Below are 13,888 nucleotides of genomic sequence, written 5' to 3' on the forward strand. Positions count from 1 at the left end.
GTGCATTCCTACTTCCTTTGCCTGCTTTGCTGTTATCTCCTCTCCTCTGCTTCTTTCCTTTCCTCGCCATTTCACTGTCTTCTCTCTTCGCTCTCCTTTGACTTTATCAGCCAACCTCTTACTCTCCTTTCAGTTCATTTCTATTCGCTTGCACTCTCCATATGTGTGTTCTGTCCACAGATTGCCTTTCCTTCCAATTACATCCTCATCTTCATCCCCAGCGATCTCATTTCCTTTCATCCTTTTCTCATTTCTTCTCCTCTTCATCCTTAAATGTGTCACATACCTTTTACCATCTGCATCAACCATCAGTTAAAATTTTAGATCCGTCTTCTGCTTCAAGATGTGCCTCATGAATGACAGTTTAACCATTGTTCCAGCCAGAGTACAACTGAAAATGGCTGTTAGGACCCCCCTGTAAAATAATTAACAGCCTTATTAAGTTTTAAGAGTTGGTAATTTTCTTTTTTTTTTATGAAAGGTGTCTTTGTCTGTGTAGACAAATTATTATATTACACGAGCTGGAGGGCTGTTTGAAAGGTTCAGTTGAAATGAAACCCATAGTACTTGTCCTTTGAGTCTGAATTGAAGTATGAGGTAAAAGTGAAACTGTCAAACACAAATTACGAATGACAGACTCATAAAAGTATTTTATTCTCTGTTAGCACCCTACTGCCCCACAAGTATTATCTAAGTTGTTTATAGCCACTTACATTTCTGATGTACAGTTTCTCCTAAGAAGGTATTTAAAGTATGAATGGGTCTTGATCCATCAGTACTTGTCTAACATGGTCTTCTTCTCTCTCGTTCCCCTCCAGCTGCCCCGAGTACAGATGATGTGGCGCTCTATGTGGGGATAGTGATCGCAGTGATTATGTGCCTGGTCATCTCCGTCATCGTGGCGCTCTTTGTCTATCGCAAGACGCACCGCGACTTTGACTCTGACATCATTGACACATCGGCACTAAATGGAGGCTTCCAGTCTGTTAATATCAAGACAGCCAGATCAGGTAATGAGCGTTTGACATTTGATTCTGAGGGGAAATACAGAAACTCTATACAGAATGTTTACAGTATATCTATCTATCTATATTTATATGCATCCAACACAAGTTTAAAAGCAATTTTGTTCTTCTTCTCCGACGCAACGGTGTCTTTCTAAAGAAAAAAATGTATTACAATAAAGACAGTACAGCAAGTTCAATCATTTTCTTTATAAACCACCTTGAAGTGGTATTTAAATGCAGTGAAATTATTTAGCCTGTGCAGCTGCCTCAATGGTCCATCAATCTTGGAATGACAGCAAAAAAGAAACACTACAATGGTTGGAGACAGAATCAGGGTCAGCTGGAACTCTTTCAAGTTGACTTATGTGATGTACTTATTTATATTCACTGTATTACCCTTATAGATGGCAATCAGCACACCCTCAATGTCAAAACAAAAAGTTTTTCTATGTAAAGCTACAGATTTTGTCAAAGAAGGCTGGTGGCTTTGAAGAGAACTTTAGTTCCTCTCCAGACAGAGCTGTCTGTTTGGCAGGATAAAGAGGAAAAATCTATCTTGGTTGCTCCAAAATCCAGTTTCAGTCAGGCTACATACAACCTTACTTCAAAATATCCCTGCTATGCTCACTTCAAACCGATTCTGAAGGCTACTCAGGCTAGTCGGATAATTGCTGTTAAGTAGGAACTTGACAGCAAGGGTCTGCCTAGCTTATGCTCTCTCAAAGAGAGCACTACAAGTTGTCCTAGAGTATCACTGTAGCCAATGATTGATACAACAGAGAGATAAATACACAGAGAGACTGATAGAAAACAACAGATATGAACATTTGTCAATTGAAATATTGTTGTGTGTCCCATCCACTTTAGAGCTTTGACACTAGTATCATTTTGTTTCATTTCTCTGCTTCCTCTGATGGTTTGGATTAATCTCTTTCCACCTGACACTGCTCTCCTCCATCAAAGAGTCTCTCTCTGTCACTCTCATTCTGCTCTTCACTTTTTCCCCCTCGACCTTCATATCTGCACATTCAGTTCAATCATATTTCCTGTTTATCAGCATCCTCCTCCCTTCATCCCAGTCTCCATGTCTCTGTCTTCCCATAGCTATGTGACTCCAGCCACAACAGACACTCCCTCATGTTTATCTTCCTTTTAAAATGGAGCTATATTTCACTGTCTGCTGTCTGTATTGTCATTTCTTCCTCTCCGCACACGTCCACAGAGTTAAAAGCTTACTGGAAAAGCCAGGAAGAGGAAGGGAATTTGTATTAATCAGGTGTCAGTCCAAAGATGCCATTAGGTCGGGTTATTCTTGTAGAAAGAAATGACATAAACACCTTGATTTAAAATCTCTTAACACAGACCTGCACAAACGCAGTAAATGTTCGCCTACGTGAAGCGAGTAGATCCTACAGCCAGACATGTATTCATACATTTCCACAACTTTGAATGACACACTCTAAAAGAAACTAAGCAAACGCTCAGTCTGTTTTCATCATAGTCAGCTGCACTTTATGGTCTCCATATGAAAAGCATTTTTGAAAAGGGTTACATTTGCAAATATTTCAGGGTGTCATTTAACGGTGTGTTCATTTGTGGCCGAACATTAACATTGAAACCATAGTGTGATGAGGGTGTGCAGTGCTAATTGGTTAACAGTGAGCTAAAGTGGTTGTGCATGACTGTGCATGTGTGTGTGGACAGGAGAAGGGTAAACTTGTTCCTATGTGTAGAGACAGTGTGACATTTTATCAGTAAAACATTAGGATGCATGTCACTCTGTGTTGAGGGACCATTTCCGATTACAATTAATGAAGAATTATGTCCCAGCGTGTTTCTCTCTCTCTCTCTCTCTCTCTCTCTGACTCTCTCGCTCTCTCACTCTCTCTCTCTGACTCTCTCGCTCTCTCGCTCTCTCTCTCTGGCTTTCTGTTAGTTGTTAATTAAATTTCAGCAGGGATGATTTGGCAGGAATACCCGCTGGCTTTAAGGGTAAACAGCCTGGTGATAGAGAAAGGAAGAGAGTGATAGGCAACAGATGTGTGTGTGTGTGTGTGTGTGTGTGTGTGTGTGTGTGTGTGTGTGTGTGTGTGCGCGCGCGTGCATGCATATATGTTAGTGGTGGTGGTGGGGGGTGACAATGAAGGAAATTTAAAATTAGAATGGATGGACTCTTAGAGAGAACAACAGGTTTTCAGAGTCTGAGCTCAAAAAAATAATCGGGATTTGTTCCTTAATAGGTGACTGGTCTTCTTGTGATCTCAGTCCCAATTAAATCTTGAATATTTGCAGAATTTTCTGAGAGGGGTTTGTGTAGAAGTAAGCTCTGTTGTGCTTCTGCCCTTAGGGTAGCTTCTGTGCTTCTAACGTGGTTATAGCAAGATGGTTCTACAGAACTTTTACAGGGCTGCTCGAAGCACATTCACTTGAATGGCTTTGGTGAAGTTAAGTAAATGTCCGTCAGCAGAACTATCTAAAAGAACTGAGGCTAACATTCTAGCAGACAAAACATTGCTGTTACTGTGAGTAATATCAAAGCATTTGTAATTACTTAACTATTAATTGTGTGATTAAAAAACAATAGGTCAGTACTGTATGGATCCTAAAGAAGCCATGCGTGAACCTGCTGTTGCTATGGTGGTTGTAGCTATAATTCAGTGTCTCATTCACTTTTATTACCATACAGTATTGATGTAGTGTGCATGAACCTTTTCACAATAAGCACAACAGGAAATCAACAGGAGAGCCTTACCTATCCTTCCCATGTATAGTGCATGTGGCACATGTTTATGGTGTGTGTATCAGTATGTGCTTTATAGTGTTCGTGTTGTTGGTACACAAGGCACATTTGCATGTGCGAGTGCTTTTGTAGTACCAACCTGTGACAATGCACTAGTGTTTTATTTATGACAGTGCTTCTGTGTGTAAGTGGGCTGCTTGTTTGCTTGCAATACATCAAAAGAGTCAAGATTCCTCCATTAGCATACGTCAGCTGTGCCAGCTTAAGAAAGAGCAGGGTAAAAACATCAGGATATACAAAGACTCTAACACGTTTTGCAGCCTCAGATCAAACTATACAAGTCAAAGGATAGGGTTTTTTTTTTATTCATTTGAATTTTACTGATTAGAAGTGACAGACTTCTAATTTTTTAAATATAGTGTGTTAAACAGTTACTTTGTTTATGGGAGACTTTGTAACTTACTACATCTACAATGAAAGATGTAGTAAATCAGAAGCGTGTGATGACTAATGAAAAACAAATGAGAGGCTCTGAATGTTATTCAAAGATCAAAGTGCCTTTGGCCTGAATTATGATTGAAATGACAGCATTCAGTGTATTTTCAAAAGTAACATAGTCTGATGATTTTAATAATGTCATTAAAATTGTTCATATAGTGTATCATCACATAAATTTATATTATGTATTGTACCTATTCCAAATAGTGGGAAATAGATACATGGATGAGTATTAACACAAGTTGAATGTCACTCTGTTTGCTATTTATTTATGAGACATGGTGATGTTTTGAAAAATACGCACTACTGTTATTTCGGTTTGGAAGAAAGTAGACTCTGACGAGAGTTTTAAGAGCTTATAGCACAGCTTGAAACTGAACTGTTGTGTTGTGAGATAGTTTTGATAATACACATGTTTAACTCCTGGAGATTTGAGTGTTTTTTGAGGTGAAGTAGAAGTCTCTTGCTCTCTCTGTCTCTCTGTTCAGCAGCCATGACTAGTCCTTCATGCAGCCAGGTCATGCCCCCGTGTACAGCAATGTATTATCCCAGACACTGATAGCTTATCAGCAGCCTTGACTGACTCTTCTTACTCCCCCTTTTTCCTTCTCACTGATCTTGCTACAACTTCTACACATCTGTCCCCAGCTTCACGCACGCACACACACACACACACACACACACACACATTGCACTATACAACACCATAGATTTACTTTAGCTGGTCTGTCTTTTCCCTGAACCGCTCTGATATCATGTTGTAAATTCTCTCGTGCTTCTGTCTCTCTTCTTTTGTCAATTTTACCCCTCTAGCTGATTTGCTGACTGCTCCGCCAGACTTGACAAATGCAGCTGCCATGTATCGGGGTCCAGTCTATGCTCTTCATGATGTTTCAGACAAAATTCCAATGACCAACTCTCCTCTCCTGGATCCTCTTCCCAACTTGAAGATCAAAGTGTACAACTCTTCTGGACTGGTCACACCTCAGGATGACCTTGGAGGAGACTTCACGTCTAAACTGTCTCCTAAGGTAGTGTTGCCCAACACTAATATCCTTGATCTTGTATCTTTTTTCTACTTGAAAGCATTTTGTGTGATCACAGTAGGCTATTGCCTCCTGTCTGTATTTAATCTGCAAGAGCAGTGTGAGAGATTCTACAGCACAGCACAGCTGCGCATGTCTTCCCAGTCACATGAAGACACTGCACACCATTAGTATACATGCGGCTAAGTGCCCCACTTTTCCTCCCTGCTTTGTCAAATACATGGCATGCATACTAGAGTCAGTTGTCACAAATACAGATGAAACCGCTCAGTTTCATCACAGCACCTGTCCTCAGGCAGTACGAGGGCTGAACTCTCCATCTTTGAACTCTACAGATCAGTTGCCACCTTTTGATGATTTTATCTGTTTCTTTTTTTTTTTGATTTTTTATAATTGATCGTATGCTGTGTCTAATGACTGACCTTGCCAAGGTAATTTGTGGATTTTTTTATTATTTATTTTCTTTGTTTATAGGCTGATGTGTTCATCCTTAGTTTAGCGACGTTAGTTCTTCTCAACTTTGTGTGATGCTGGAGTAAAACAGTGAATATCAAATCCTTCATTTACATTTCACCCTGAGGTGATCATGCATCACCCCCGTCCCCAGGCAGATGGAGGTCTTACCTGTGGCATCATAATGAACAGAAAAGGAACTTATGCAAGTAAAAAGCATAATTGATCAATAAAGTCAAATTTTAGAAGAAAAGGGACCGATTACAGTTCCATTGTAATTCTTGTCCTGACGAAAATAAAAATGAGATTGACACAGTGAAGCTTTTCTGGACTTTCATGAGATCTTTGCTTTTTCTTTGTTTTGTTTTGTTTTTGCTTTAGGCTACATATTTAATGTGATCTGACGCGAGGTCTTTCAGAGGAATTCAATCCTTTAAACCGCATTGCATTCTTTTTCTCCTTGTGCATTTTTGAACCTCATTCACCCTTATCGCTTTAAGCTTTTGCATATTGCTTTTATGCATAACGGTGGACAATGCCTGCCCACATAAAAGGTCTATTAAAAAAAGATACTTATTACATGGTTACTCTAACATTGTTTGCAGAAAGAGTCACGCATCTATTCAAGTTCTTCTTGTTTAAAAGACGTGTAACAGAGCTTTCAAAAAGTAGTGTTTTCAAATGTGAATGTAGCTCTGCTGATTTGTAAGTGTGTACAGTGTGCATCTTCTTCCTGTGCTGCTGTGGGTTTTCTCTGGGAGCTTTGGTTTCCATCTACAGGCCTAGGACATGCATGTTAGCTTGAGCTCTTGGGTATGAGATAAACAAAACACTTAAAGTGCACAGGATAAAGCACTGTAAATGTTGCTGGTACTATAAAGTGCTTTGAGTGGCTGGTAAGACTAGAAGATACTATATAAATGCCAGGCCAATTTGAATAGCATGTGTCATATACAATACTGTAATGTTTTGTTAATATCACTGTTGCTGTTCTTTTATCACCATAGGTAACTCAGTCCCTGTTGGACAACAGTGACACCATGAACCTTCGCAATCAGAGCTTGGCCCGAACACGAGATCCTTCCTGTACTGCTCATGGATCCTTCAACAGCCAAGGAGGACACCTCATTGTACCCAACTCTGGTAAACTTCCCACAAGTGTTTAACAGCAAAAATGGTTCCTGTGCAGTGACAAGACAGCAAACAGGGAGAGTTGTATCATTTTTTTTGCTGATTAGTAACAGTAATCAGTAACAGCGATCACAGTGAAGTTAAGAATATGTGGCAATGTTTGTTTTAGTGATTTATTCAGATATATTTCCTCTACTGGCCTCTGACTATATTAGATACTTACGTGTGTAAGTACATTTGTTGATACTGTTGCAGTCAGATTCATATGATTTAGTGATGAACCAAGATTTTAAAGGAAAAAAAGAAAGAAGGAAAGCAGCAGCTGTATTAAGGTAAAAATGTGGAGTTGTGTGACCTGTTGATGAAAAGCAGCTTTCAAAGGCTGTGAAATATTGCATTGTAATGGAGTATTTAAGACAAGGTTTTACATGGGTTGCCTTTAAAAAGATTATCATTATGATTCATTTCTTAATAAAGTGATGATGGGTTTCACATTTAGTAATTGTTGTGCATGGTGAAATTGATAAATCCAGTGATGAAACTCATTCATTCTGCTTCCTCTGTCCTTCCTCCTGCAGGAGTCAGTTTGTTGGTTCCAGCGGGTGCTGTTCCTCAGGGCAGGGTGTATGAAATGTATGTGACTGTGCACAGGAAGGATAGCTTGAGGTAGGTTTTGTCTCTCTTTCCCCATTTTCTTTTCTGTGGCTGTTTCCTTTCAATTGTTCCCTGCTGTCCTTATTTTTCTCTTCATCTCTGCATCTCCCTCTGTGTCCTTTTTTTGTTGGTTTGTTTGTTTGTTTCCTTTGTCTGTACTTCTCTGCCTCTGCCCAGATCAGTGGCTTCTTGTAGCTGTTTGTATGGCGGTGTGAGGAAGCTTTCATAGTGTGACACAGACTTACAATCTATAAGAAAGGGATATATTATAGTGTATTCACATATACCTTTTTTGTGATTCATTCAGCAGAGGTCAGTTGGTGGCACAATGCATATTATAATACCAGAATTAGAGTTAAGTTAAGCAGCTTAAAATGGAATATTTGACACATTAATTACTACAGACTTAACATCCTAATCTGTACACTAATCCATTAAATTTACATTGTTAATCAGGTTTTGATTCAGGACTATATTTAAATGCAAGGCTCTTAAGATTCATTACTTTGAAATATGCCAAACTACAGCAGACCGTTGTGCGACCAACTGATTGGTTTTAACTTCATGCTACATTATAAAGCCAAAGAACAGAGCTTTTGAAACCGTATGTAGAGAGATCACTGCAACGACTATAACTAACAGATTAGTGGTTATTTTTGAGAATGCTTTAATCTTGTTACATGTTCTATAACCCCCCCCCCCCCCCCCCCCCAAAAAAAAAGTACATACATCATGTAGGTCGCTCTCTCTTTGTTAAAGTGACAAGGCACACTGATTTTGATTCGGTTAAAAATTGATGTTCACCTTGGAATCAATACGGAGCAAAATCCATTCATATTTACTTGAAGGGGTTTTTAAAATGGGAATCTTAAAACCTGGATAAATACAACCAAGAGGGTCCAAATGACTATGGACAATGGAAAGACACAGTTTGAGTCATGTATGTTGTTCCATGCACTCATTTTACAGTCTCTTCAATCAGCAGCAGTCAATAAGAATTAGGCCCTGTGCAACATGCTGCAGTATTTCTAAGAGTCGAACATGTTTTCAGCCCTCTGTGTTTACACAGAACATCACATAGCTACTTTTACTTACCTCAGCAACCCTTGCCTAAGGTGTCAGATTAACAACAAACAAAAGTCAAAGCATCTCTTGTTGTATTTGGATAAAGGATACAGAACATCATACATCAATAAAGCTGTAATTCATTAAGGGGTGACCTCAGCATTAGGTAGTTAAAAGGGTGCTATAGTTTCACTCCCACTGTTTTTATCTTTGTTTTTTCTACCCATGTGAACCCTTTATGAGTCAATAATGAGCCCCAGCAGCTGAATCGATAACACTGCTAAGGATTAGCTCTCCCTTGACACAAGGTGGGCTGAAAAAAAAAAACAACAGAAGAAAAACATTGTTAATATTTAGATCTATCTCCTCTATCTGTATGGCCTCATTCACAGTCAATATATGGCTTCGGGAAGATGAGGGATAATGGATCGTACTGGCATTTGACTTGTATATTTTTTGTGTTTACTGCAAGTGTTGTTTAAGTATCTGGTTTCAATTTTCAGTTTACAAATGAGACTGCTATGTATGATCTTGTGGATGTTGAAGTTTTCTGCTGCAGTACTGAGGCATACATTAGTTAGTGAGTGCTTGAGGTTCCAACATTTAGATGTATAAAAAGCACAAGAGTGTATGATTAGTAGCTTTTTATTTTCTGCCCCGTGAGCTGCAAGCTATTGAATCCAACTGAGGCTGACTACACAAATCATTCTCCAATAGAGTTTGTTTTTGCTCTGTTTTTCTTCTGTTCTCTAAGTTTTCTCATCTATGCAAAGGTAATCTATTCCCCTCACACGTAAATGTCCAGCTTTGTACTAGTGCATCTCAAAAAATTTGAATATTGTGGGAAACTTGTTTTTTTCTTTTTTCCTAATTCAACTGAAAAGGTAAACAGACGTTTTTAATGATAATGATGGCTTATAGCAGCGGTCCCCAACCTTTTTTGCGCCACGGACCGGTTTATGCCCGACATTATTTTCACGGACCGGCCTTTAAGGTGTCGCGGATAAATACAAAATAAAACTAGTACCGGTACCGAAAAAAAGAAAATTTATTCATAACACACGTGAAAAGACCCAGGAAAACCGAGTAAACAATAAAAACGACAACAAAATAACGCTGAAAACCGATAAAAACCCTGAAAACTATACATTTCACACCTGAGCCTCGACTCTCGCGGCCCGGTACCAAACGACTCACGGACCGGTACCGGTCCGAGGCCCGGGGGTTGGGGACCGCTGGCTTATAGCATGAAAATCAGAAACCTGGTATATAATATTATTAGATTATTTTCTATGATCAATCAAAAAAGGATTTACAATACACACATGTCCAATTCTGAAAAGTATTTTAATTTAGTCTACACTGCTTTAACACAAATTACTGCATTAATGCTTGTGGCATGTAGGCAGTCAGTTTGTGGCCTTGCTGAAGTGTCATTGAGGGTGCTTTGATAGTAACCTTTGACTTATCTGTGTTTTTTATTTAAGTGCATTGTCATCGTTTTGACAATACTCCATAGATTATCTATGGAGTTCAGGTCAGGTGCGTCGGCTGGCCAATCGAGCACTGTAATAATACGGTCAGTTGGTTGTACTTTTGACAGTGTGTGCAGGTGCCAAGTCATGCTGCAAAAGGAAATCGGCTAAGCTTGTCAGCAGATGGCAGCATGAAGTGCTCTAAAGCCTCTGAGTAGATGCCTCAGTCCTCTCCTTGTGAAGCTCTCTCAAGTTCTCGAATTGACTTTTCTTGACAATCCTCTCAAGACTACGGTGATCCCTGCTGCTTGTGCACCTTTTCCTTCCAGTCAACTTTCCATTAATACACTTCGATGCAGCGCTCTGCAAACAGACAGCCTTTTCAGCAGTGACCCTCCTTATGGACAGTGTCGATAATCACCTTCGGGAGAATTGTCAAGTCAGCAAGCTTCCCCAGAATTATGGTTGTGAGTACGCAGTTAGACAGAGAGATGCACAGTGTTTAAACTGACTGAATAGTAATTTACTCAAAATTACATAATCCAAAAATTTGAGATACTAGTTTTCCGATTTTTGTGAGCAAAAAAAGGCTTAAAATATTTCCCTTTATCCACAATGAATATGGACTATTTAAGGGTATCAATATATTAAGATTAGAATAGAATTAGAATATATGAAGATTCTTTAGTTGTCCAAAATATTAACAAGGTAAAAACAAAACACAGACCTGAAGGGAACCAATTTAGCTTTGTGCGATTGAAGCTCGCAGTAGCTAGGATCCGACAGCGCAGCCCTCCTGTTGCTCTTTTCTGTCGTGTCACCTCAGTGTTATCTGTGTTTCACAGACCCCCAGTAGAGGACATCCAGACAGTTCTTAGCCCAGTGGTGAGCTGTGGACCTCCAGGAGCCCTGCTGACCAGACCAGTGATTCTCACCATCCACCACTGCGCTGACAATGTCCAGGAAGACTGGCTCATACAGCTGAAGAATCAGCTGGCCATGGGAGAATGGGAGGTGAGCGTTCAGCTTTGTGTCCTTTTTGTTTGTGTGCACTATTTATGTTCCACTGTTTTTTAGAGAGTTGCAACATACAGCTTTTGAAAAGAAAAGCTGTCGCTGTGTTGCCAGCTAATGAGAAATTGAAATTTCTGACGGATGTGAATACACAGAGATGCACGTGTACAGTAAAATTTTCTAAATGTGAAAAAGTCTGCAAATAATTGCTTACACAAAGTAATGGCAAACTTGCCCACAGCCATAACCAAGTAAGTGATATGCAGTCATTTGCACGGTACACACACAGCATATAGAGGAATAACCTGAATTACACATACACTCTGTGTATTCAGTGAGCGAGAGAGAGGAAAAGATGGAGAGAAGGAGAGAAAATTTGGTAAACAGAAATTGCCTACAGGCTAGTAGACAAGCAGGGGGTTGAAGACTCCTATCAGAAGCAATTTGTTATGCTTCTGCCATCCTCCTCTTCTCTCATCTTTCTTCTTATGCTTCTATCTCTCCTTTTTTTCTATCCTTCTCTTCCTCCCTCCTCCCGTGTCTCTCAGCATGAAGTCTCTACCTCAGCAATCTACTGCGTGTGTCTGTGTGTGTGCGCATGTGTGCATCCTTGTGTGTGGGTGTGGGTGATAAGACTGTCTTGCAGCATCACTGTGTCTACAAGGCGCCCGTATGCTGTCTTCTGTTGCTTATCACAGCTCAACACAATGTCTTTGCACAATTAGCCATGCATAAGAGTGTGTGTGTGTGTGTGTGTGTGTGTGTGTACACGTTTGTGCGTGTGAGAGTGAGAGAGATTCAGAGGAGAGGCTCGGTGCAGAGTGGTTAAAAAAAAAAAAAACAAGAAAAATGAAAAGTGGAATTTCATCAGGAAGTCGATTTGTTTTTCTTTTATTGCAGTAGAACATCCATTTCCCATCACAAAGTTTTCCCCAAAAGAGTGAGAGGAAAGGTAATTGAATTCCCCTCATATCAGGGGGGAGCAGCCACAGTTGTGATTACCAGTAATAACAGATTCCTACCATACTGCTTCCTGACCTCTTTGTATTGATTCAGCTCATCTGTAGGAACACAACCCCGCATGAACTGTGATTCAATACTCAATATTTGTATCACACGTTAACGGAGTCACACAAGCAAACATGGATATCTGCACAACTAATTGCGGATCCAGTGGTCACATAATAAGAACACAGATAGCCTGCGCATCCTCCGTTAACCAAGAAAAACGCATGGATTTACCATAACTCAGACTGCGACAGGGAACTGTAGAAACGATATGAGCTACAGCCAGCAGATATCCCACAGCGGGATTGGACACACTTCACAGACAACCTCTTTAACCAAGTCTCATCATTCTCCCGAAGTACACACTGATGTACTTCTATGAGTATATACAGCAAATACACTTACAGTGTGCTAAAAAAGATTTATATTCTGTATTATATTCATGCGTGTTGGAAAAACCTTCTTTTTTTGTTGTTAAACTACAAGCAGTGCATCACATACTGTCTTTTTGCAAGTAACAACTCAACAATAATAACTGTGCCTTTTTTACCTTTTAAAAATCCTCTAGAGTTAAGAAAACCTCTTAACTTAATTTGCATAAAAACAAAAACGGCAAACAAACCTGTTTATAGGAGCGGAATGCATTTGAAATAAACCGCAACCTTGCTTACTTATGGGCTGTTTGCATTAGTGGAAAAGCTTCCAAATGCAGGTGCTGTCAGGTTATGTTAACAGACAGAATGTGGCTTAATGCCCGTAAATTCTCAAATAAAGCCTGTACTCAAATAACAGCCAGCTTTTAACAATAGTGGTCTGTATGACCAAACGAAGGACAGCCCTAAAAAAAAAAAGGTGGGAAAACAAGATTAACCAGACCATGGCTCACTTTGTAAATTCACTTTGCAAATAATCTACATTTTCATGGTCTCTTTAACAATACTCTGCTCTATATTGATCACCTATATTGTTTTAAGCCAAACACTGTTGTCACGCAGTTTTGCTCAACGTGATCCTACTGTGACATTTATCTCAGGTTTAATGCTGATTAAATCCACCGTTTTGCTAAGAAAAATTAAAAAAAAGCTCTTCAGATGAGAAAGGAAATTAAGCCTATGAATGTCTGGAGCAGTTTTAATATGAAACAGATTGAGCAAGTGTTAAGTTTAATTTGACAACAGCAACTATCGTGGATTTAATTTAAAAGGTGGCCTTACTTAAATGAAAGAACTCTTTGATTGAGATGAGTAAAGGCTCACATGGTATTTCAACAGAACTTCCAACATTGCAATCACAGTCACCCGTCATAGGCACAAAATGGTACTGTGTATAAAAAACATTTTCCCCTTTTTTTGTATCTGGTTCCTGAAGGATGTGGTTGTAGTGGGAGAGGAAAACTTCACCACCCCCTGCTATGTGCAGATGGACTCAGAGGCATGCCACATTCTGACAGAGACACTGGGGACGTACTGCCTGGTGGGCCAGTCAATTGGCAAAGCAGCTGCCAAGAGGCTCAAGCTGGCTGTTTTTGGGCCCGTTTCCTGCACAACTTTGGACTATCACATCAGGGTCTATTGTCTGGATGACACTCAAGATGCACTCAAGGTAAAGAATTGAAGCTAAATAAATCCCAAGCCAAGTAGTATTTTTTCCACTTGTGTTTTAATAGACATATTAGATAAATAGAGTACATATTCATCCCCAGTGCCTTGAATAACACCGAAGGCATTTGATACTATCGGCTAAAAGGGTTGCTGCATTTATTAGTGCTGTGAGAGATTTAGCTCTCTCTTGGACTAC

General features: G+C 39.7%; 1 protein-coding gene across 2 annotated transcripts in view; it reads left to right on the forward strand.

Moving 5' to 3' along the window:
- unc5ca (unc-5 netrin receptor Ca) overlaps window positions 1-13,888 on the forward strand; it is a 184,581-nt gene that overhangs the window by 159,844 nt on the left and 10,849 nt on the right. For both annotated transcript variants that reach the window (XM_084945472.1, XM_084945473.1), the window contains 6 exons: window positions 819-1,010; window positions 5,059-5,276; window positions 6,752-6,887; window positions 7,454-7,541; window positions 10,915-11,083; window positions 13,460-13,693. In XM_084945472.1, the coding sequence (XP_084801598.1) occupies window positions 819-1,010; window positions 5,059-5,276; window positions 6,752-6,887; window positions 7,454-7,541; window positions 10,915-11,083; window positions 13,460-13,693 (1,037 nt within the window). The remainder of the gene's footprint in view (window positions 1-818; window positions 1,011-5,058; window positions 5,277-6,751; window positions 6,888-7,453; window positions 7,542-10,914; window positions 11,084-13,459; window positions 13,694-13,888) is intronic.

Source organism: Perissodus microlepis, chromosome 12 (assembly GCF_051167445.1).
Source record: "Perissodus microlepis isolate ML-2025 ecotype Zambia chromosome 12, ASM5116744v1, whole genome shotgun sequence".
Taxonomy (NCBI): domain Eukaryota; kingdom Metazoa; phylum Chordata; class Actinopteri; order Cichliformes; family Cichlidae; genus Perissodus; species Perissodus microlepis.